The sequence below is a fragment of the Oikopleura dioica genome, chromosome PAR (genome assembly GCF_907165135.1).
Source record: "Oikopleura dioica chromosome PAR, OKI2018_I68_1.0, whole genome shotgun sequence".
Classification (NCBI taxonomy): Eukaryota; Metazoa; Chordata; class Appendicularia; order Copelata; family Oikopleuridae; genus Oikopleura; species Oikopleura dioica.
Window position 1 is genome coordinate 6,531,647 of NC_137293.1, and position 19,594 is coordinate 6,551,240.

Sequence of the window (19,594 nt, forward strand, 5' to 3'; positions counted from 1 at the left end):
CTCACTTTTGAATAAACCTGGACAAACAAAAATTTTGAACCGCAGGGGGCGCCCGCGCCGGACGCTGATTTTGATAACTTTCCAGACATTTTACACGATTTCACGAAGAAAGAAAATTGAAGAAAAATAAATGAAGATTTTGATCTTTCTTTTTGGCCTTTTAAATCTATCCAGAGCAGAACGAAATAAGTTTTATAAACCGATTCGGCATGAAGAGAAGCAAGAAAAACTATCGGACAATAAGCTCAGAGCATATTTGGCGAAGGCGAACGTTTTACTCGGTTATGACAAACCGGTTAAGCCGCTGATAGAGATTGATGATCTGACACCTCCCTGGGAAGATGAAGAAGCTTGGGATGCTCTTGATCCAAAAGAAAGGAAGTGGTTCAATCTGGATTTAGCTAAAATTTAAAATTGTGCAGTAGAAGCTGCTTATTATTTAATTAATTTTAGTAACATTATTTTAGTCATAGAAAATCATATTAAAAAAGCGGATTTAGGAAAGTCACTCTGGATAATTATTAATTGCCATTGACGCGTTAGCAATAAAACTGCCTCCTGAAATTGAACCTGACCGAAGATGGCGTCTAAGAAAAGATTTTTACGCGCAGCAACGTGAACAGGCTTGTTGACAAATTTTGTTTATTCGCTTTTTAAACTAAAGCCTAAGATTATGACTTGGAAACCTCAAGTCACGCTCCACCAAAATATTTATAATTTGCGCCTTTTTTGATGAGTAGTTGCGATGGCTTCAATTTAAGGATTTATAAGTTATAATTTTTCAACGGAAAAAAGGATGATGCTCGGGAGAAAAATAAACGAGCGGCGCAGATGGAAATTAACGAAAGAATGCAAGTGCAGGGAAAGTTTCTTGAAATCCTTCAGGACAAAGGAAAACACGTCGCTTTCTACTTCATTTCGCAGTTTCTCAAATTCAAGGAGAAGCAACGGCTGCGCAAAGAAGGAAAGTCTGTCGAGCCCAAACTGGTCAGAGAAGGACGCGGGCCGACTGAAAGACCAGCACTTGGGAAGCAGCCGCATTTTCTCTTCATCCTCGCGGACGATATGGGCTATCACGACATTGGATACCACCAGGCGGAGATTCTCACGCCTTTCATGGACAAACTCGCTACGACGGGCATCAGACTCGAGCAATACTACGTTCAGCCCGTTTGCACTCCCACTCGTGTTCAACTTATGACCGGGAGGTATCAAATCCGATATGGAATGCAACACGGAGTTGTTCGCCCGCCTCAGCCTGATGGAGTCCCTCTCGACGAAAAACTCCTTCCCGAAGCGTTGAAAAAATGTGGCTACAATACGGAAATGATCGGCAAGTGGCACTTGGGCATGTTTACAGAAGATCATTTGCCGCAGAATCGCGGGTTTGATCATTTCATGGGATTCTATACCGGCTCCCAGGATTTCTTCTCGCACAACAAGTGCTTTTCTGGAATGTGCGGTTACGACTTCCGCGAGGCAACAGCTGGCCAGCCAGAGGTCATCAGATGGGACTTGAACAACACTTACAGTACTGGCGTCTTCGCGGACGAACTCGAAAAGCGACTGAAGAAAATGGATCCCAGTGAACCTTCTTTTACTTATTTATCCTTCCAGGCCGTCCATTCCCCGCTACAAGGTTTGATTTTGGAATAATTTAGGGGAAATAAGAATGTTTCTTTTTGTTTATTCGGAAAGCATATTTTTAGACCTCCTTGAGAATATTACTCTTCAGCGCCAACGAATTATCTAATATTGAATAGGATGTTTAAAGCTTTACCACAGCATTATTTCTTGATGGAATTAAAATAATCATTCAATGATCATCTTTTCTAGCCCCTCGAAAGTTCATCGATCAGTACCGAAATCTAAAGAACCGTAAGCGACGAAACTACAATGCAATGGTGACAGCAATGGACACAGCGATCTACAAAGCTGTCAAAGCTTACAAAAAGTACAAATTCTGGGATGATACCATTCTCATCTTCTCCTCGGACAACGGAGGTAACCTCAAAGCTGGCGGCTCGAATTGGCCGTTGCGAGGAGCAAAAGGATCGCTTTTCGAAGGTGGAGTCAGGACAATCGGCTTTGTTCATTCGCCTCTTCTTCCGGTAACGAGAATGGGCACTGTTTCGCACTCGTTGATGCACGTGAGCGATTGGTTTCCAACTCTTCTTCAGCTAGCCGGATGCAAAACTACCGATTATGGGGGAAAACCACTCGATGGTGTATCTCAAGTGCGCCAACTCTGGATCGGCGGAGAAAACGACCACGCTCGAGATGAAATCCTCCATGGCCTCGACCCACTCAACAAAGTTAAGAATACTGTCGATCCACGACCCTTTCCGATCCTCAAGAACAGAACCTTCTCCGTCGACGTAGAAGGCGCATTGAGATGGAAGCAGTGGAAGCTGATCACCGGCTCAATCAAAATTTCAGAACAAACTCGTTGGTCGACTCCGCCAACAGCGATGTACGGCGGAGCAAAAACAATTTTTGACAAAGTTGAGTTGCCAAAGATTGCTTACATCGACGACCTCAAATTAGACGTGGACGAGAAATCACTCGAAGAAACGATCAAGCTGAAACGAACAATGAAGCAAAGAACTCGTCGATCAGAAAAGTCAGGAATAGATCTCGACGAAGAACTCGAAGCAGATCTTTCATCGAAAAGGAAAAGGGCTCAATATTTTAGTTCTCTAAGAGAACTTATCTTTCTAGTATTTCCTTTTTTCTCTTTATTGAACCCTTGAAAAGTGATCTGCGAAAAACCGCCGCAGAAAGAGAACAAGAAATCAAAGATAAACAAATTCTGAAAAAACTCATGAAAAAGAAGAGCAAAAAATCTCCGGTGAAAAAATCCTGGCTTCGCTCAACAACTGCGAATAAGCAAGAAAAAGAAATCAAGAAGACCAAGCTTGTTCGTCTCTACAACGTCGTCGACGATCCCTTCGAGCGATTTGAGATTTCAGATGCTCATCCGCAAGTTGTCAATGTCATGCTTACAAAATTGGCGGATTACTACGACGCGTCAGTTCCACCACGATACCCCGCGTACGATCTCAGAGCCGATCCTGCTCTTGGCGATGGAGTTTGGCGACCCTGGAGATTGACCCCAGCTCAAATGAGCAACATGACAGCTGAGGAGAGAAAAAAATACTCGCAAGAAACTCATGTAAGTTTCAAAGATCAATGGAAGAAACAAAGAAGACATGTGTTTTTTCAGGGGTTAAATCGGGTTTGTATAAATATTAAACTTAGGAGATGTTTAATCACGTGGATGATGGAAACGGTATTCGCCTCCAATTTATGGAGAACTTGCTGGAAGCCAGGAATCGGATTGATAAAAAAATTAATACCAAGAAAACCAGAATAACCGAGAACTGAATATTAATCCATTCAAAGATCGTCAATTAGGCTTAAATCGGCTGTCACCGGTCCCGGAACCTCCCCAAGTCGCAAACGACTAGATGAGCGAGAAACTCGCGAGCTTCGGAAAAAGTACAATTCTGCTAAAAAAGAGGTTTTCATTACCTAAGTCTACCGATTTATAAACTTTTTTCCCAGGCCCGAGAAATTTCAAAAAGAAACAAGCTCAACTCAAGACGTCGGAAATCACGAAGAGAATGAGTCAAAAACTACCTGAAACTATCTTTTGAAAGTTCACTGTAAATTTTATCTGTAAATTACTGGTAATTGATATTAAATTTTTATTTTTCACGTCTTGTTATTTGATCAAAAGAGAGAAATCAGAATTAAAACATCTGGTACATCAGTTGAGGATTAACATTGCTAATTGGGCCCTTTATCGCGGGAGCAGGGACATTGAAGTCGCCATCGAAACTGAAATCAAGGATGAGAATCTGAGAAGACAGAACTTCTTTTACCTGTGAAAAGTATCCGCCCGTCGCTGCATTTCTCGTAATTGCCGGAAATTTAAAGCTTGAGCAAAACCCAAAAACGCTACAATAGAAATCTTCATTGCAGAGTTTTTAATTGGTAATTTTATTTATTTCTGTCGGCGGTGAATTTCAGAAGAGGACTTTATTGGCGCGTTGAAGAGCGGCCCCTAGCGAGGAGGGTTAATTTTTCATCGCGTTTTATGCGTCGTATTGTTCTGAACCTTCTGGGCGCTGCAGATCCCTTTTTGGTAGATTGCGATCTTTAATCATAAAAGTAGTCGACTTGTCAGGAGGCTGAATAAATGACTGTTCAAGCCGACCTGATTTCCTATAGTAGATTAAACAATAGACTATTAGTACGATCCATCATTCTCTTTGAAAGAATGAGTGTAACAAAGCTGAACTTCTCGTCCTTGTCTTTTGAATCATAAAAATGGTGATTCCTGGCCCCGTTTTTACACAAAAAGGAGAGCAAATACGTCTCTCTTGTGCACAGGAATATAAAAAATAAGAAAATTTTTCGGCCCCGTGTGCTCAGGCTTGAAAAACCACACAAGAAAAACGCTCAAGTGGAATTATTGAAAAGAGATCTTGCTAAAAGAAGACCAGAATGGATCAACAACAATATCCACAACCACCGCCGCCTCAACAGGTTCAAGGGCAACAGGAGGCTCAGCAGGAGATCCTAGAGCCGTATGTTTCAGAAGACAAGAGATGCATGTCGAACTCGTGGAATCAGCCACCAGGAAAGATTGAAAAGACATCGAACGTCAATGCTCTTTCTGCTAGTTAATTTTTTATCGAATAACAATGAACTGTTTTGCCAGACTTTCCGGACAAGGGCAATTCATTCTCAAGTTCATTAAAAACAGTTCATGCGCTTTTAATTAAATGCACCAGAATCTGCTCGAGGTAAAGATTACCAGTAAGTTCAGCTCGAAGAAATTTCTACAGAAGTAGCCCGACAAATAATTCTAACAAATGCTTTAACACATGCGAAACTTTAAGCCAGTCGATGTATTATTCAGCCAATCGAGTCAGATAATCTCGAGCTACACATGGAGAGAGATGCATTTTATTAATCTCTCATCTCATCCTTTTGTCCCGACATTCTCAAGAAGATAGTAATGCAGATTGCATGAAAAATAAACTCTTGATCCTTGTCATCCGATGATATAAACTTAAAAATTAACCATGCCGCCACTTTCCCTTAGTTCTGTCAATTGAGGACCTACATGCGTTTCAATCACTAAATACAGGGCCAACAACTGGAGAGCTCTGCCCAAAGTACGCGTGCTATGGATGCTGCAATGAAAAGGAAGCTCTGAAGCATTTTGCATCTGGAGATGCTTATGGGCATTACGGACCGTATCAGTTTTCTGGATGCTCAAGTACTGGACAGGAACGAGCCAAAATGAGCGAAAAAGAAATTTTATGAACATGAACTTGAGCTTGAAAATAGGTCGACAGAACCAACTCCGGAGGACTCAGTGAACAGTGCCATACATTCATCCAAAACAACCACTGTCTTTCAGCCTGTAGGTAAGAGAAAGACCTTCAATAATTAAGAAATTAAATCAATTCAAAATATCAATTCAATCAATAGCCCCAACGTTTATCTTTGGTTTGCATCGACAGGAAACTCGCGCCACGATGACCATCTTCATGGGATGAAGGCTTGCACGAATTTTTGCAGCGACTTTTACAATTCTTGCAAGAATGAATACATTTGCTACAACAAAGAAGGCCTTTCGGAGTATTTCATGGACTTTTTGGCCGGAAATCTTTCTGAAGAAAAGGACTACAAGATCTTCCACTGCGAAGGGAACTACGAGTGCCAGAAGATTCAAGATAGCTTGATTGCCAAGCCACTAGGTACAGTAAATTCTAAAAGAACTGAGTCCCAAATCGGAACATCTGCTGACAATCTGTTTTAAGATCTGTCGCGTATGACAAGCTTGGGCCTAAATATGAAGGCTGATACTCAGTCAAGGGATGAAATTGAAAATTTTTGCTCAAAGTTTTCATTTGGAATGTTTGAAATGCAAAAAGAATCAGGTAAGACAAAAGCATTGCCTTTGGAATGGGTTCAAAATCAACATCTTCCATTCTTAACGGATCATTTAGAATTGAATTTATGACGGAGGCAAACAGGTTCAATTACTACTGTTTATTTCAGATCATGTTTGCATCGATCCCAGGGGAAAGTTCCATCATTAACGCTGTCAAAGCAAGGGAAGAAGTTTACAACGGGGCTTATCCAGCCGATAAAAGGTCAATAAGAAACACGGCCCAAGTTTTAATCAATCTTTAGATCATTCCCTGTAACTCAAGATTGTCCCACAGGACTCTCAAAAGGAGCAATAATTGGTATTTCTGTTGCCGTCACTGCTGGTGTTCTCCTTATTGCCATTTTGATACGGTTTTCAATCTTTTTCCATATCCATTTCAAGCAAAAAGCATCTGATTTAATGATTAATGTCACTCAGATTGAAAATCTGGAAGTAGGTATTCTTCTTATGCTGTAGGAAAAAGGATGATAAAGATGAAGAATACACAATGGGGAACCAGTAAGATACAGAATAAGGTTCAAAGAAAGAAAGAACGAAATTCAGGACTGACTACGATCCGTCGACCAGAGCATCTCAAAGATAGAAGAAAATTACAATGACATAGAACTGATTTGATTATTGAATAAAAAAACACGCCCCTGTCAATAATTCTCGTTGCGCATTATAGAATTGAAAATTTGATTCAAATGAAAAATGACTCTACCTGTCTAAAAATCTACATTCGTCGGAAAAATCAGTTGACCTGGATAAAATCGATCATAATTAGACACTATTTTCTTTGTGACTAAACGGGAAAAGCTATATAATAAATAGCTGCTTCCGCTGCAATCACATTTTAGACTTTTCGAATTTTTAAAATGGGTTTCTATTATCAATCTCCAAAGTGAGTCTATTTTTCACCTCCGAGAGCAAGTTTTAAGAGATACAATTCTAGCTTCAAGCAGGGCTTTTACTACGACGAAAAGCAGAAGCAGGGCTTCTACTACCAGAACGGATTCTACTACGATGGTTTTTACTATGACAACGGCAACCACGGCAAACCTGCTGATGGTTTCTACTACGACAACGGATTCTACTATGATGGCTTTTACTACGACCAAAAGCAACAACAGCAGGGTAAGTCTTATGAAATCAAGGAAGAAAACATGATGAAATGACTAGGATTCTACTACGATGGATTCTATTACGACCAGCAGGACAAGTTCAACAAGGACAACAAGGACTACTGGTACAAGGGTGAAGGCAAGGAGCGCATGCTCGAAGCCATCAACGGCATCAGAACCATGGTCGACCACTACGTCTTCCAGAACCAAGAAATCGTCCCTGGCAAGAAGGTAAGCCCCCTTCCTATTCTGATTCTCAACACTCCTCTCAGGCCGGTGACGCTATCAACTCCATCGTCGCCACTGAAGTTTGCCGACAAGTGATCAAGCACTTCACCAAGAACGTCAACCCCGACGAGTTCTTCGAAAACGGCGGCGACGAGGAAGGCCTTGCCGTTTTGATCGCCAACGAAGCCCAGCGAAACCTTTCTCCTGCTGTTGACTTCACCAAGGAATGGAGAGCGAAGGGATCTGAGGCTGAGGAAATCATGACTGAGGTAAAACAACATCCTCAATCTCTTCGACAATAGATTTCTAGGTCACCAAGGAGCTCGTGCCCTTCTGCGTCGTCTGGAAATCCAAGCAGGAATTCACCTCTCCCAACGACGCTCAAGAGAACGCCCTTCAAACCCTCGTCGCCAAGCGTGCCGTCGCCGAGGCCAAGTACGCCTTCGCCAACCAGACCGCTCCCGACATTTCCCCCAACGAGGCCGAAGCCGTTGCACAGTCCAAGAAAATCGCCGACGTCCTCGCTAAGAAGGCCATCGACGAAATTGGTGCTTAGAAATAAAGCCATCTTTTTTCATTCTGTTAATAAATATTTTTATTTGAAAACAAAAGTCTATGAGCAGTTACAAACATTTTTTCCCCATTTGCAAGACGACAAGGAGATTTTGTTTTTCATTTAAGAAATTTTGTCTTATAGACTTTGCTTCAAATCTTGAATTTTCATTTTCGCCGAATAATAATCTAAAAAAGCTTTCAAACAATCACTTCAAAAAACTTCTCGACCTTTATGGACAATGTGAAAAAACGGCAAAGCTTGAATTCTCGTGTACCATTTGTTCAATTTCTCATTTTCTTCATATTTGAATTTTGGATGCAATTCCATCTGAATCAACAAACCGTAAACGAGAAAGTCAACCCAGGTCATATTTGCGCCGGTGAGATATTCGTTCTCGCCGAGAAGTTCGGTGAAATAGCTGTATCCCGCGATCTTTGCGTTTTCAATTGTTTCTTCTTCAACATTTTCGGGTTGGCCCATGAAGGTGGGGATGACTAGCTGGCTGACGAAAGGCACAAGGGTTTCGTAGACGTATTTGACAATTGCATCGACTTTAATTGCTTCTGCTCCGTCAGGGTTCATGGCTAAAGGATGAGCAAATGAACGACTAACAGATTGAGCGATTCTTACATTTCTGTTGTCCAAAATTGTCAATTAGATATTTTGAAATCTCCACTGATTCAGTAAACGTCATGTTTCCATGAACCAGTTCGTTCTAGCTGTTTTCGGAGTGACAAACGGGTTCACAGGCAGCTGAAAAGTTAGATTTTGATTTTTTTGAGAAAATGGAGAAGAAAAAGGAAGAAAAATCGTATAGAAAAATATTGAAAATGACAGCGATTCCACCACCTTCTGAGAAAGAATTTTCAGGAGAGTTTTATAAAAAGTTCAGTTTTAAAAAGCATGAGCGTGCGCCATTATCTCAGTGGGTGCTGTCTCACGGCCACGCGTGGAAATGAGTAGCCAATCATATGCCCGGATCCATGATTTCACTCAATCACAGACAGGCAAAAGCGTAGGCAAAATCGACCACCCTGTTAACGGGTTAACACAAAAATTCCCGGAAGAAGCTGATTTATGTTTGCTACAGCCAATTATCTTGAATAAATGGGTCAAAAATGGCTTTTGTCAATGAATTTTTATAAAACATGTAAGAAAAAATTGGTGGTACTGTCGTACTTTTTACCTTCCAGGATCACTAACTGTAGATTCAAAATCAAAAGAGGCGATTTTCTGGAAATTAGATTTTCTGGCATATTATATTTTCTGGCAGTGCCAGAAAATCGCCTTTGCCAGAAAGTCTAACTGCCAGAAAGTCTAACTGCCAGAAAATCGCCTCTCTCGGACGGGAACAGTATGCTTCGGGTTTATTTTCAAAAACCATTCTTCCATTTGCTCTTGTTTTTCCAAGTCAATTTGGACGAATTCAATGCTGAGATTCTCGCACATTTTCGCGACCATGATCGTAGTTCTTGCAAAAGCGGATAGTCCACTTACATACATTTTCATTTCCGCTTCTTTTTTCGTTTCTTCATTAGTAGTATCTTGCCCAGATAAGGAACTGTCGCTTGACTGCGATGCTGCTTCATTTTTTAATTGAGAATTTTCAAAATTTTTTTCTTGTTCTGAATCTTTTTCCAAGTCTTTATTCTCTGGCGCGTCAAGTTTGGCTACGTCACTTGTCGACTTTGAATTATTGCACCCCATTTAAAAAATCTCTGTCCTCATTAAAACGTATTTACATACGTTTCCGCGTGGCTAACGAAAGCACTAACTTGTCGGTTGCCAGGGACGATGGATTTTGGATTGTGTTTTGTTTATTTTTTCGGAAGTACAGTTCTCGGAAAATATTGTGCCTAGGCTATTTACAGTGCGTAAACATAACAGTTTCAGTTTTAGTAACATATAAAAATATAATTCTAAAAATTTACAATTTCTATTCTTCTGGCGCGGCTTCTTCTGAAGCTGCTTCGGCTTCTTTCTTTTCCTTCATCATTTGTGCAACCTGAAATTGAAATTGAAAGATACAGATGATTATTTCTAAGATACCTTCGCCATCGTTTCCTTGAACTCGCCAACTTTCTTTGCAACATGTTCGATAGCCATCATTCTGTGGATGAATTCTCGGAGAACAGCGAGATCCTCATCGGGATTCTCATGATCGTGCGCGGGATCGATGACAGTTTGGATCAAGTTGTTGAAGATGAAGAAATCCGCGATGCAGGGTTTCTCGCCACCAAAGAATTGCTTCTCGCCGAGTTTTTCTTGCGCCTCGAGTTTGGCGGCCTTGACGAATTCTCGGTTCTCATCCGGGATTGGAATACCTCGCATTAGTGGACCCTAAATTGTTATGTTCGGAGCTCGTTAAAATTTGCGATATTGAACTTACCACAATCTTGATAGCAGCTTGGAAGCATTTTTCTTCGTCAAATTGAAGCAGTTCGTTGATTTCTTCCTGCTTTTCAATCGCATACAAGGAATGGTCGGGGCAGAATGTCTCGACCAAATATTTGGCGATATCTCGAGACTGACCAATGCATTTTTCACCGTGTTTCATTCCTGGGACAGTTCCATTGGGATTGATCTTGAGGTACTCTTCTGCTTTGTGTTCTTGTTTCATGAAATCCAGAACCTGAAATGTGTTAAATTTAAAAATAATGACAATAGTCAACCTGAGTATCGTAGTCGATAGCAAGCTCATCAGCAGTACAAAGAACGGCTCTAGCGAGAGGAGAAGCAATGTTGATGTAAAGAGTCGGCTTTTCGGCCTTGGTGAAGTTGCTCTTGACAGCAAAGAACGCTGAAATTCCGGTGAAAAAGGTCAACTGCAATTTGATTTACCTTTGTGGACAGTTGAAAAGAATGGAAGAGCAAAGATTCGCTTGGCCCAGAGTTTGAGCTTGTCGTGTTCGCCCTGAGAAATTACCTTTAGATGGGCTTTGTTGTTGTTATCTTTACCTTGCGGATGAGTGGGTGAACATCCATTTGCATCAACAAGCTGAAAACGAGGAAATCGGCCCAAGTTGGCTTCTCAGTTCCAAAGAGGAAGTCGTTATCTCCGAGAATATTGTTGAAGTACTCGTATCCATGAACCTTGGCAGCTTCAAGATCTTCTTCAGGAACATCCTCTGGTTTTCCGTGGACCAAAACGGGGAGAACAATTTTTTTCCCGATAGGACCAAGAGTTTCGTAGGCATATGCAACAACTTCTTTGATTTTCTCGGCTTGTTCGCCGGAAGGGTTCATTTCTTGGAAAGCATTAGGAGAAAATATGGGAGGAAGAGCGTACCTTTGTGCTTGCCGTAGTTGTCGATGAGATATTTGGAGATATCAACAGTCTCAGTGAGCACAGTATCTCCATCAACAAGCACGGGGACGGTGTGATTCGGGTTGATTTTTAGGTACCAGTCTTCGTTCTGTTCACCCTTCATCAAGTCGATTTCGTGGTAATTGACCTCGACATCGCAAGTCTTCGCGACCATTATGGCAGTTCTCGCGAAAGGAGACAACTGGTTGACGTACAAAGTCACCGATTTCGAAGCCGAAACGACTGTTCCATTTTCTCCCTGGACAGCCTTCACTTCAGTTGTCGAAGCGACGGCAGCGTTGGCGGATTTCGAAGAGTTACAGCCCATGTTGATATTCTATTCTTGATTCTCTCTGGTAAATGATTCTGTTGGTCAAGCGTAGACTCTTTTGAATCGAAATGGCGCTGTTCAAAGCTCAATGTTTGAGAATGCCCAGGGCTTCAATGTTTCTTCTGGAAGTTTCTACTAATAGCTGTTGCTAAGGGATTTTATGACCAACTACTGGAAGATATGAAACTGTCTGTGGATCAAGCAGTAAATTGAAACATTTCATGTTAACATTGAGGCGACCATGATTCATTTAAGATTCTAACATGCAGAAAATTATTGAAATTCTTCATCTTATTTTATGAACTCATAGATTTGACCCGGAAGATACAATTTCAATAATTTTAATCACTAAATATTCAATTTTAATCCTGCATAAGGGATAGTCTATGAAGCAGACTACCCTGTTCCAATAGCCGCTTATCGGAAGTCGTGCGTTCCGGCATATCCGTAACCATCAGCAACGTAAACAACGGACAATATCAAACGCAAATAGTTGGTGTTCCTTGACCCCGATTCTCGAATCTAGCCGATTGTCGTCGAATTCACGGGCTATTGGAAAACAATCAGACAATGTATTTTAACAACGGTTGCTGAGTGTACTGTAGTTTCGTCGTTAATGACGTTACGCGTCGTTAAATTGTAACTATTCTACTTCAAATAAAACGATGGAATTGTCGGAGAAACCCTTGAAATCAACGAGGAGTTTTTGGGTTGATGATGTCATCAGTGAGATTGAATCTTGAACTTGATTCTTGATGATCGTTTTTTAAATAAATATAAGCTCAAGAGAGGCCAGATTAGATTAAAATGCTTCTTTTTCAACTTATTTCGATCGCATCCGCTAGAAAAGCGTTGATTATTGGCGGGTCGGGAGAATTTACGTCGAATCTAGATGTCATCCTCAATAATGGAACGATTGAGCTATCCGATAGAGAAGCAATGAGCGAACTTGGAGGAGGAACAGCCAAGTCTTATCAATGGTAAGAGAGGTTTTCTGCTGAAGAAGGTATTTTGAGGCATTGTTCCGTTCTTTTCCGTGGAGAGCCCTACATTATCGGCGGTTTCCCAACTGCCTACTACGAGCAAGTCATCAAGTACAACGGATTCTACTGGATTCAAGTCGAACGATTACCAGAGCCGATTTTCGGCCAAATCTGCAGTGTCTTTGACGATCGGATTTGGGTTTGCGCAGGAAAGCACATTCTCGGTAAATCTTGAGCTTGAAATTGAAAGTTTGATTGATTTTAATCAAGGTCATTCGAATCGCAAATGCTTCCTTTTTGATGGAGAACACTGGAGTTCGATGAATTCCTATCAAGCGAGATCGCTAAGACCAGCTGGTGCAGTTTTACAAGACGGATTTTATCTTATCGGTGGTGCTCACGAATCAGGAAACAGCTTTTCTTTCTTCGCACTAATTTAGGAGGTTTTCTCGAAAAGCTGAACAAGACCAAACGACGCCTCTGAGAACAGTCGAGAAATGCACCCTTACTGGTTGTGTTCAGTCCTCTCTTTATCCCAAACCAAACAATATGGCCTCTGCAGTTTCTGTCAACGGAACCATCTTCGTTTTCGGCGGCTACGATGGAGAGGACCTTCTACGAGAAATCTACAGTTTCGGAAGCTTCAGCGCAGGTATTCAATTTACCCGTAAGATCATCATTACTGGCATTTTACAGCCTGGCGTCACGTGGGAAACCTCAACCGTCAACGAGCAGGACATCTGGTCCTTGCACTCGGAAAGTCGAACTTTCCGATCTTTTTGATTTTCGGCGGAAAGAATAAAAATGGAGAACCAAAGTGCGAAATTTTCAACCCACTTGTTTCACGAAGATCTCAAGAATTTTCGATTCCAGAGCTGGATGGAAGGAGAATTGGCGCTTCTACTGTTGTTCTTGAATCTTATCCTTGAAATTTCATTTCTCGAAATAAAGTGACTTTCATCAGTAAAAATTTTCTATCTCACCGAAAATCAGAACCGCGGTACTTTTCTTGTAAATTATCGAGTTTTCTCGCGGTTTCCACTATTTTCCCGTCCCCCAATTTTCAAGTTTTTATTGGTCGAGCGCGCCAATAGTGAAACCGCGCTCCATTCATTCCGATTATCTGTCCCCTCCGCTCCTTTTGTTCCAAAAACTAAAATCTTCAAAATTCTAGAGTAGAAAGAGAAGCAAGAAGAAAAAATGGTGTTGGCAGATTTGGGAAGAAAATTGACAACGGCCCTTCGTTCGTTGGGAAATTCGCCAGTAATTAACGAAGATGTTCTTAAAAAATGCTTGATGGATGTTCAAAGAGCCCTTTTAGGAACAGTTCTATTTGTTTTTCGATTATTTTTCTGATGAGTCATCAAAAATTTCTCGTTTCCGCGCTCAAAACGCGTTTTCCAGCTCTAGAATTTTGAAAAAAAGAGGCCGATGTGAACATCAAGCTCGTTAAACAACTCACCGATGGCGTCAAAAAGCAAATCGACCTGGACAACATCGGTACCGGCCTCAACAAGCGTCGAGTAATTCAAACAGCTGTTTACAAAGAATTGTGCAGAATTTGCGACCCCGGCGTAAAACCATGGAAACCGACGAAGGTTCGTTTTTCCGCCGTTTCTTCTATAAAAATAGATTTAGGGACGATCGAGCGTCATTATGTTCGTCGGTCTCCAAGGTTCCGGTAAAACGACGTCCTGTATCAAATTGGCGTATCATTATCAGAAAAAGGGATGGAAGACGGCCGTCGTCTGTGCTGATACTTTCCGAGCTGGTGCGTACGATCAAGTCAAGCAAAACTGTACGAAGGTAGGTTATCTCTTTCCCAACCCTCTTTTCATCCTCTTCTTAGGCTAGAATTCCGTTCTACGGTTCTCTTACTGAACCAGATCCAGCGGCTATCGCCTACGATGGCGTGGAAATCTTCAAGAAAGAAAAGTTCGACATCATCATCGTCGATACATCTGGTAGACACAAACAGGAAGATTCGCTATTCGAAGAGATGTTGCAAGTCAATAATGCTGTGGAACCGGATAACAGTGAGTAGAAAATGAAAAAGAGGAGAAATGACGGTCATTTTTTAGTTATTTTTGTGATGGACGCTTCTATCGGTCAAGCTTGCGAGTCTCAGGCGAAAGCGTTTAAAGATCAGGTAAGAAAAAATCTTTGGAACTTGATCATAATTCTCCGATTTCAAGGTCGATGTCGGATCCGTCATCATCACCAAGTTGGATTCCCATGCAAAGGGTGGTGGAGCACTTTCAGCCATTGCCGCTACTCAGTCTCCGATCGTCTTTATCGGTACAGGAGAACACATCGATGAGCTGGAACCTTTCGAAACCACGAAATTCATCAGAAAACTCTTGAACATGGGCGATATAGAAGGACTCATCGACAAGGTGAATCAACTGAAGTTGGAAGACAATGAGGACTTGAAGAAAAATCTTCAAAAAGGACGATTTACTCTTCGGTAAAGCATCAGTACTTGACCAAAATTAAAGCTTTCCTTTCAGAGACATGTACGAGCAGTTCCAGAATATTTTGAAAATGGGCCCGTTCAATCAAATTATGGGAATGATTCCTGGATTCAACGACTTTATGAATAAAGGACACGAGCAAGAATCGACGAAGCGCTTGAGAAAACTCATGTGCATCATGGATTCCATGTCCGAGGAAGAACTCGATAGTCCCGAAGGACATAAATTGTTTAAAAATAATGACGGTAAGCAACGACAGGATTTCTCGCCAGTAACTTTTGGTAGATGGATCGAGAAGATTAAGAAGAGTAGCCAGAGGATCGGGATCATCGCCGAAAGAGGTTTTTGAGCTGATTGATCAGTACCAGAAGTTTGCCCAAATGGTCAAGAAAATGGGAGGAATGGGCTTGTTCAAGAACGGTGATCTTTCAAAGGTACGCTCAACAGAAACTTGATCGACTTATGAGCTATTCTCGTAGAATATGAATATGCAGCAAATGAATCAGATTAATGGACACATGGCAAAAATGATGGACCCACGGGTTCTCCAACAAATGGGTGGAATGGATGGACTCAAAAAGATGATGCAGCAATTTAATCAAAGGACCGTTTCCGAGATTTCTCCTTTTTTTTCGTAGAATGCAAGTAATTCAATTTTCAAACGTTCAAAAGTGATGGAAGTGGAAGACCCGGCCGCGGCGGAATGGGCGGTCTTGGCGCATTAGGCGGACTTAACTTCAAATAAACTATTTTATTTCATGCTCTTGCCAGCTCTCAAACTTGCAGCTTTACACACAGTTACGAACTAGCGAAAAAATCCATTTCTTCTTCATCTCCCCAGAATAACAACGTGGCAATATTTTAGTTGTACATAATTCCTTCGTTTCAGCTTTTTCTGAATATTTCATAGAATATTTCTTTCTGTTCCGAACATCGTCGTTCTTCAGTCCGAGTTTAAACTCTTCAAAACTGTAACTGTGTGTTTAATTTCAAAACTAAAGCGGGCTTTTTAGAGAAGATGGTTCACTGGGTAGGTTTGGAATCGAATCCAGATGTCTTTTCGGATTACATTCACAAACTAGGAGTTGGTCCTCAATGGGTAAGTCTGCAACCCTGAGTTCTACAGGTTACTAAAGTGATCGTAGATGTTCACAGACGTCTTCGGATTCGACCCAGAACTGCTCATCATGATTCCCCAGCCCTGCAAGGCCTTCATCTTTCTCTACACAATCACTGAAAAAGCTGAGGAGCTCCGAAAATCACAAGAAGAATCGATGAAGGATCAACCTCGCCCAACAGAGCCATTCTGGATCAAACAAACGATCGGAAACGCATGTGGCACAATTGCTATCATCCACGCTCTTGGCAACTTGACCAAGTCGGGTGAAATCAGCCTGAGCGATGGAATCTTCAAAAAGTACTTGGAAGACATTAAAGATCTCAGCCCAGAAGAAGCAGGAGAGAAGTTGGAGTCGTCGGAAGATTTCGCCAACTGCCATGCGGCGATTTCAACCTCTTCTGGAAATCAGACTTCCGCGCCGACGGCCGAGGAAAAGTTGCAGGATCATTTTATCGCCCTTGTCGAGGTCAATGGAACTCTCTATGAGGTAAGGAGGACCAAAAATGGTCGAAAAACGACGCTATCTTTTAGTTCGATGGTCGTAAGAATCGTGCAATCTCCCACGGCCCGACTTCTAGCGACACCTTCACAGCTGACGCTGCCGCCGTTTGCCAAAAGTTCATCTCACAAGATCCAACTGGAAAAAATTTCGCTGCCATGGCCCTTTGCAAGGATTAAAAATGAAAGAAAGAAACACTACTTATACTTCACTTCACTTATTTTCCTCACTTTGTCCTGCTCTTGCATGTTGATCCTCTTCGTGCATTATTGATAGAAGAAAAAAATGTGTTCAATGATTCTAGAGTTCAATTTGTTTGTTTTTCTGTGTGAATCACCGCTCAGTTTAGTTTGAACCTTCCTAATCGAAACATCGATTTAGATAAAAAAAAAAGAAAGAAAAGATGGATGATCTTAACGAAAACGCCGAGCAGGGATTTGTCATCGACGAAGTCAACTCAGTTATCAAGGTATGAACTAGCGCTAGAACTGCTTTGAGCGTTCTTTTAGGAATCAATCGAAAACGTCGTCGGCTCATCACAATACGAAAGCGTCAAAATCGACATGTGGATGAACTCAATCATTGAGCAGTGCATCGAAAACTTAACTAAACTCGACAAGCCTTATAAAGTAAGATATTACGGTAAATGCTCTCCTAGTCAATTTTCAGTATGTTGCTACTGCTGTCATCATGCAAAAGACCGGAGCCGGCCTTCAAACTTCTTCATCATGCTACTGGGACAGTACAACTGACGGTAATTCGTTACAATTAGCTCTTCTTGACATCTTCTTTCTAGGATCCTGCACCGTGCGATGGGAGAACAAGACAATGTACTGTATCGTCTCAGTCTTTGGACTCAAGATTTAAAGAACGACTCCCCAAATCAATGATCACTTGACTGTAGTTTTATATAATATATATCTATATTTTTATTACCCACTGTGTCTGTATTGATTGCTTTCTTACAGTAGCTGACTGTTTGCAGTAGTAGAATGCATGCGTTTTTGAAAGGAGGTAGCGGAGTGACAGGTTCTACCGGTGGGGAGAAGAAAAAAGCACCTCCTCGGTGAGTTTTTTTTTGGAATCAAGGAAGAGAACGAGAGATTTAAGGGTCCTCCCTTGGATTGAAAAGTACCGGCCTAAGGGAGTCAACGACGTATGCGCGCAAGAAGAAGTCGTTGCGATGCTCAAAGCCGTCCTCATCGAGGGCAAAGAGCTGCCAAATATGCTTTTCTATGGCCCTCCGGGAACGGGAAAGACGAGTACAATTCTGGCGATGGCGAGAGACATGTTTGGAAATTTGATGAAAGAGCGTGTTTGTGAGTTGAACGCTTCCGATGAAAGAGGAATCGCAGTCGTGCGCGAGAAGGTTAAAAATTTCGCCATGACGACGGCGAACTCGCAGCGAGCTGATGGAAAGAAATGCCCGAACTTCAAGTTGATCATCTTAGACGAGGCGGATTCAATGACCAAAAGCGCCCAGGTACGTAAATACGGAACTCGATGCCGTTTTTGAATAGCGCGTTGAAATAACTTACCATCAAAAAGTCATCAAACGGAAACTTTTCAGGAAGCGCTGAGGCGAACAATGGAAGTCTATTCAAAGGGGACCCGTTTTTGTCTTCTTTGCAACTATGTGTCCAGAATCATCGACCCCGTATGTATCATGTGACCCACATCAAGCCCTTTGAATATTTAATGGCTTCAGATTACCTCGAGAACTGCGAAATTCCGCTTCCGACTTTTGCCAAAAGAAATTCAATACAATCAAATTCGACATATCAAGGAAGTCGAAAACGTTAACATTTCTGAAAACGCCGTGGAAGAGCTCATTTCAGGTTTCTTTCCTAAATATATCGAGCGATTAAAATCGATTCTAGTGGCTGCGGGAGACATGAGACGAGCTGTAAACTTTCTCCAATCGCTTCATCGTCTCCATGCGGAGGAAATTACGCCTGATGACGTTCGAGATGTGGCAATTCTCTGTCCTGATGGAAAGATTAGTGAAGTGGTCAACTCAGCGCGGAGCAAGTCGTACGACAACTTGGTCAGCAAAGTTAAGGGGCTTCTCCAGGTTCTCTATTTCTTCCCCTTCGTCTTTTTCAACCCTTTTAGGACGGCTACCCAGCTTGCCAGTTCATGGAACAGCTCATGGACGCGATTATTGCCGATGAAGGGATCGAAGACGGCCAGAAAGTCAACATCATCAACCAAATCGGAAAGGCGGATCATGCGCTGACCGATGGCTCGGATGAAAATGTTCAAATGATGGCGATTGTATCGGTCCTTCAGCGTGAACTCAGCCGATAGAAAAAAGAGAAAGAACCATTTTTCCATTTTAGCTCAATTATCTTTAGATTCACTGCCTTTAAAAATCCACTCACAATATAAATACATGTTTTACTGAAAAATTCTTGAGTTGACCTTTCGTTTTAAAAGTTGAAGGAAAATTTCGTGAATGTACAACTCTCTATCAGTATCTATGGCAACGCGCGGCGAAAGAAATGTTTATCCATTTGCACCAAACAACTCCATTTCAATTCAGAGAAGAAAAGTGTGAGAGAGACAGACAATCGGAAGTGCCAGCTGTGAGCGTTGAAAAAAAATGCCCGACACAGACGACGCGTTTTCGGACTCTGATCAGTCGTTTTCAGCGCGTTCAAAAAGCAGATCCCCGACCAGATCACCCAGTTACTCCAAAAGTAGTAGGAGGGCGACGGAACAGTATTCAGACTACAGGTAAGCGCGCTATGGAAGAAAATGTCCAGTCTTATTTTGAAAGCATTTTTTTGCAAAAATGACTTTCTGCGCTCGTTTCTAGAACGATTAATTGACAACTTTTTTTCGCAAGAAACGGTCATTAGTTCGTAGAAGGAGCCTCTACTTTTCATGGGGTTTTGGAACAAGTCTAAACAGACTACGCCCAAAAAACACTCCCCTGTGGCTTCCCCAGAGCCACAGACTGATTATGAAACCACTTTTGTGTAAGTCAACTGTTCACTAAATGTTTTTATTGTCG

The 19,594-nt window shown here is 41.8% G+C and overlaps 9 protein-coding genes across 9 annotated transcripts; 7 read left to right on the plus strand and 2 right to left on the minus strand.

Annotated features, from left to right (window-relative positions):
- Nucleotides 1-95: 95 nt before the first annotated feature.
- On the plus strand, nucleotides 96-2,759 carry LOC145702234 (arylsulfatase I-like). The gene is made up of 4 exons (XM_081779448.1): nucleotides 96-375; nucleotides 578-623; nucleotides 796-1,639; nucleotides 1,837-2,759. Exons 1-4 carry the CDS (start codon nucleotides 131-133, stop codon nucleotides 2,751-2,753), a joined length of 2,052 nt encoding a protein of 683 aa, XP_081635574.1. The 5' UTR covers nucleotides 96-130; the 3' UTR covers nucleotides 2,754-2,759.
- A 2,405-nt stretch (nucleotides 2,760-5,164) lies between these two features.
- Nucleotides 5,165-6,559, plus strand: LOC145704743 (uncharacterized). Its single transcript, XM_081782211.1, has 5 exons — nucleotides 5,165-5,444; nucleotides 5,509-5,777; nucleotides 5,841-5,960; nucleotides 6,082-6,176; nucleotides 6,217-6,559. The coding sequence occupies exons 2-4, from the start codon at nucleotides 5,573-5,575 to the stop codon at nucleotides 6,120-6,122; spliced, it is 366 nt and encodes a 121-aa protein (XP_081638337.1). The 5' UTR covers nucleotides 5,165-5,444; nucleotides 5,509-5,572; the 3' UTR covers nucleotides 6,123-6,176; nucleotides 6,217-6,559.
- A 239-nt stretch (nucleotides 6,560-6,798) lies between these two features.
- On the plus strand, nucleotides 6,799-7,880 carry LOC145703734 (uncharacterized). The gene is made up of 5 exons (XM_081781128.1): nucleotides 6,799-6,857; nucleotides 6,909-7,090; nucleotides 7,136-7,308; nucleotides 7,350-7,574; nucleotides 7,616-7,880. Exons 1-5 carry the CDS (start codon nucleotides 6,832-6,834, stop codon nucleotides 7,859-7,861), a joined length of 852 nt encoding a protein of 283 aa, XP_081637254.1. The 5' UTR covers nucleotides 6,799-6,831; the 3' UTR covers nucleotides 7,862-7,880.
- Nucleotides 7,881-7,883: 3 nt separating this feature from the next.
- LOC145703735 (glutathione S-transferase class-mu 26 kDa isozyme 47-like) lies at nucleotides 7,884-8,564 on the minus strand. Its single transcript, XM_081781129.1, has 3 exons — nucleotides 8,492-8,564; nucleotides 8,089-8,445; nucleotides 7,884-8,046 (listed from the first exon to the last, which is right to left on the minus strand). The coding sequence occupies exons 1-3, from the start codon at nucleotides 8,553-8,555 to the stop codon at nucleotides 7,997-7,999; spliced, it is 471 nt and encodes a 156-aa protein (XP_081637255.1). The 5' UTR covers nucleotides 8,556-8,564; the 3' UTR covers nucleotides 7,884-7,996.
- Nucleotides 8,565-9,672: 1,108 nt separating this feature from the next.
- LOC145702185 (uncharacterized) lies at nucleotides 9,673-11,545 on the minus strand. Its single transcript, XM_081779398.1, has 7 exons — nucleotides 11,151-11,545; nucleotides 10,820-11,109; nucleotides 10,703-10,775; nucleotides 10,534-10,661; nucleotides 10,251-10,493; nucleotides 9,911-10,201; nucleotides 9,673-9,866 (listed from the first exon to the last, which is right to left on the minus strand). The coding sequence occupies exons 1-7, from the start codon at nucleotides 11,494-11,496 to the stop codon at nucleotides 9,798-9,800; spliced, it is 1,440 nt and encodes a 479-aa protein (XP_081635524.1). The 5' UTR covers nucleotides 11,497-11,545; the 3' UTR covers nucleotides 9,673-9,797.
- A 2,072-nt stretch (nucleotides 11,546-13,617) lies between these two features.
- Nucleotides 13,618-15,943, plus strand: LOC145702365 (signal recognition particle subunit SRP54-like). The gene is made up of 10 exons (XM_081779586.1): nucleotides 13,618-13,801; nucleotides 13,906-14,080; nucleotides 14,121-14,288; nucleotides 14,332-14,518; nucleotides 14,564-14,631; nucleotides 14,678-14,949; nucleotides 14,993-15,201; nucleotides 15,242-15,390; nucleotides 15,436-15,556; nucleotides 15,625-15,943. The coding sequence occupies exons 1-10, from the start codon at nucleotides 13,683-13,685 to the stop codon at nucleotides 15,699-15,701; spliced, it is 1,545 nt and encodes a 514-aa protein (XP_081635712.1). The 5' UTR covers nucleotides 13,618-13,682; the 3' UTR covers nucleotides 15,702-15,943.
- A 30-nt stretch (nucleotides 15,944-15,973) lies between these two features.
- Nucleotides 15,974-16,930, plus strand: LOC145703776 (ubiquitin carboxyl-terminal hydrolase-like). Its single transcript, XM_081781163.1, has 3 exons — nucleotides 15,974-16,055; nucleotides 16,102-16,563; nucleotides 16,608-16,930. The coding sequence occupies exons 1-3, from the start codon at nucleotides 15,975-15,977 to the stop codon at nucleotides 16,752-16,754; spliced, it is 690 nt and encodes a 229-aa protein (XP_081637289.1). The 5' UTR covers nucleotide 15,974; the 3' UTR covers nucleotides 16,755-16,930.
- Nucleotides 16,919-17,510, plus strand: LOC145703777 (dynein light chain Tctex-type 1-like). Its single transcript, XM_081781164.1, has 4 exons — nucleotides 16,919-17,044; nucleotides 17,085-17,204; nucleotides 17,245-17,329; nucleotides 17,372-17,510. Exons 1-4 carry the CDS (start codon nucleotides 16,979-16,981, stop codon nucleotides 17,440-17,442), a joined length of 342 nt encoding a protein of 113 aa, XP_081637290.1. The 5' UTR covers nucleotides 16,919-16,978; the 3' UTR covers nucleotides 17,443-17,510.
- Nucleotides 17,511-17,560: 50 nt separating this feature from the next.
- LOC145701126 (replication factor C subunit 4-like) lies at nucleotides 17,561-19,086 on the plus strand. The gene is made up of 6 exons (XM_081778354.1): nucleotides 17,561-17,641; nucleotides 17,686-18,058; nucleotides 18,146-18,232; nucleotides 18,284-18,413; nucleotides 18,456-18,649; nucleotides 18,691-19,086. Exons 1-6 carry the CDS (start codon nucleotides 17,568-17,570, stop codon nucleotides 18,883-18,885), a joined length of 1,053 nt encoding a protein of 350 aa, XP_081634480.1. The 5' UTR covers nucleotides 17,561-17,567; the 3' UTR covers nucleotides 18,886-19,086.
- The last annotated feature ends 508 nt before the right edge of the window (nucleotides 19,087-19,594 follow it).

Excerpts from the sequence above, each read along its gene's own strand:
- LOC145702234 (XM_081779448.1), top strand. The coding sequence starts at position 131 with ATGAAGATTTTGATCTTTCTTTTTGGCCTTTTAAATCTATCCAGAGCA. Across the intron at positions 376-577 it reads GATGCTCTTGATCCAAAAGA|AAGATGGCGTCTAAGAAAAG; the intron begins AAGGAAGTGGTT and ends TGAACCTGACCG. Across the intron at positions 1,640-1,836 it reads CGTCCATTCCCCGCTACAAG|CCCCTCGAAAGTTCATCGAT; the intron begins GTTTGATTTTGG and ends CATCTTTTCTAG.
- LOC145704743 (XM_081782211.1), top strand. The coding sequence starts at position 5,573 with ATGAAGGCTTGCACGAATTTTTGCAGCGACTTTTACAATTCTTGCAAG. Across the intron at positions 5,778-5,840 it reads CTTGATTGCCAAGCCACTAG|ATCTGTCGCGTATGACAAGC; the intron begins GTACAGTAAATT and ends ATCTGTTTTAAG. Across the intron at positions 5,961-6,081 it reads TGAAATGCAAAAAGAATCAG|ATCATGTTTGCATCGATCCC; the intron begins GTAAGACAAAAG and ends TGTTTATTTCAG.
- LOC145703734 (XM_081781128.1), top strand. The coding sequence starts at position 6,832 with ATGGGTTTCTATTATCAATCTCCAAA. Across the intron at positions 7,091-7,135 it reads CCAAAAGCAACAACAGCAGG|GATTCTACTACGATGGATTC; the intron begins GTAAGTCTTATG and ends TGAAATGACTAG. Across the intron at positions 7,309-7,349 it reads AAATCGTCCCTGGCAAGAAG|GCCGGTGACGCTATCAACTC; the intron begins GTAAGCCCCCTT and ends CACTCCTCTCAG.
- LOC145703735 (XM_081781129.1), bottom strand. The coding sequence starts at position 8,555 with ATGACGTTTACTGAATCAGTGGAGATTTCAAAATATCTAATTGACAAT. Across the intron at positions 8,446-8,491 it reads CAATTTTGGACAACAGAAAT|CCATGAACCCTGACGGAGCA; the intron begins GTAAGAATCGCT and ends CTCATCCTTTAG. Across the intron at positions 8,047-8,088 it reads TTTTCACATTGTCCATAAAG|ATTATTATTCGGCGAAAATG; the intron begins GTCGAGAAGTTT and ends AAGCTTTTTTAG.
- LOC145702185 (XM_081779398.1), bottom strand. The coding sequence starts at position 11,496 with ATGGGCTGTAACTCTTCGAAATCCGCCAACGCTGCCGTCGCTTCGACA. Across the intron at positions 11,110-11,150 it reads CAACTACGGCAAGCACAAAG|AAATGAACCCTTCCGGCGAA; the intron begins GTACGCTCTTCC and ends ATGCTTTCCAAG. Across the intron at positions 10,662-10,702 it reads CTTTTCAACTGTCCACAAAG|CGTTCTTTGCTGTCAAGAGC; the intron begins GTAAATCAAATT and ends CCGGAATTTCAG.
- LOC145702365 (XM_081779586.1), top strand. The coding sequence starts at position 13,683 with ATGGTGTTGGCAGATTTGGGAAGAAAATTGACAACGGCCCTTCGTTCG. Across the intron at positions 15,202-15,241 it reads ATTGTTTAAAAATAATGACG|ATGGATCGAGAAGATTAAGA; the intron begins GTAAGCAACGAC and ends AACTTTTGGTAG. Across the intron at positions 15,391-15,435 it reads AGAACGGTGATCTTTCAAAG|AATATGAATATGCAGCAAAT; the intron begins GTACGCTCAACA and ends CTATTCTCGTAG.
- LOC145703776 (XM_081781163.1), top strand. The coding sequence starts at position 15,975 with ATGGTTCACTGGGTAGGTTTGGAATCGAATCCAGATGTCTTTTCGGAT. Across the intron at positions 16,056-16,101 it reads TAGGAGTTGGTCCTCAATGG|ATGTTCACAGACGTCTTCGG; the intron begins GTAAGTCTGCAA and ends AAGTGATCGTAG. Across the intron at positions 16,564-16,607 it reads TCAATGGAACTCTCTATGAG|TTCGATGGTCGTAAGAATCG; the intron begins GTAAGGAGGACC and ends GCTATCTTTTAG.
- LOC145703777 (XM_081781164.1), top strand. The coding sequence starts at position 16,979 with ATGGATGATCTTAACGAAAACGCCGAGCAGGGATTTGTCATCGACGAA. Across the intron at positions 17,205-17,244 it reads AACTCGACAAGCCTTATAAA|TATGTTGCTACTGCTGTCAT; the intron begins GTAAGATATTAC and ends GTCAATTTTCAG. Across the intron at positions 17,330-17,371 it reads CTGGGACAGTACAACTGACG|GATCCTGCACCGTGCGATGG; the intron begins GTAATTCGTTAC and ends TCTTCTTTCTAG.
- LOC145701126 (XM_081778354.1), top strand. The coding sequence starts at position 17,568 with ATGCATGCGTTTTTGAAAGGAGGTAGCGGAGTGACAGGTTCTACCGGT. Across the intron at positions 17,642-17,685 it reads AAGAAAAAAGCACCTCCTCG|GGTCCTCCCTTGGATTGAAA; the intron begins GTGAGTTTTTTT and ends GAGAGATTTAAG. Across the intron at positions 18,059-18,145 it reads CAATGACCAAAAGCGCCCAG|GAAGCGCTGAGGCGAACAAT; the intron begins GTACGTAAATAC and ends GAAACTTTTCAG.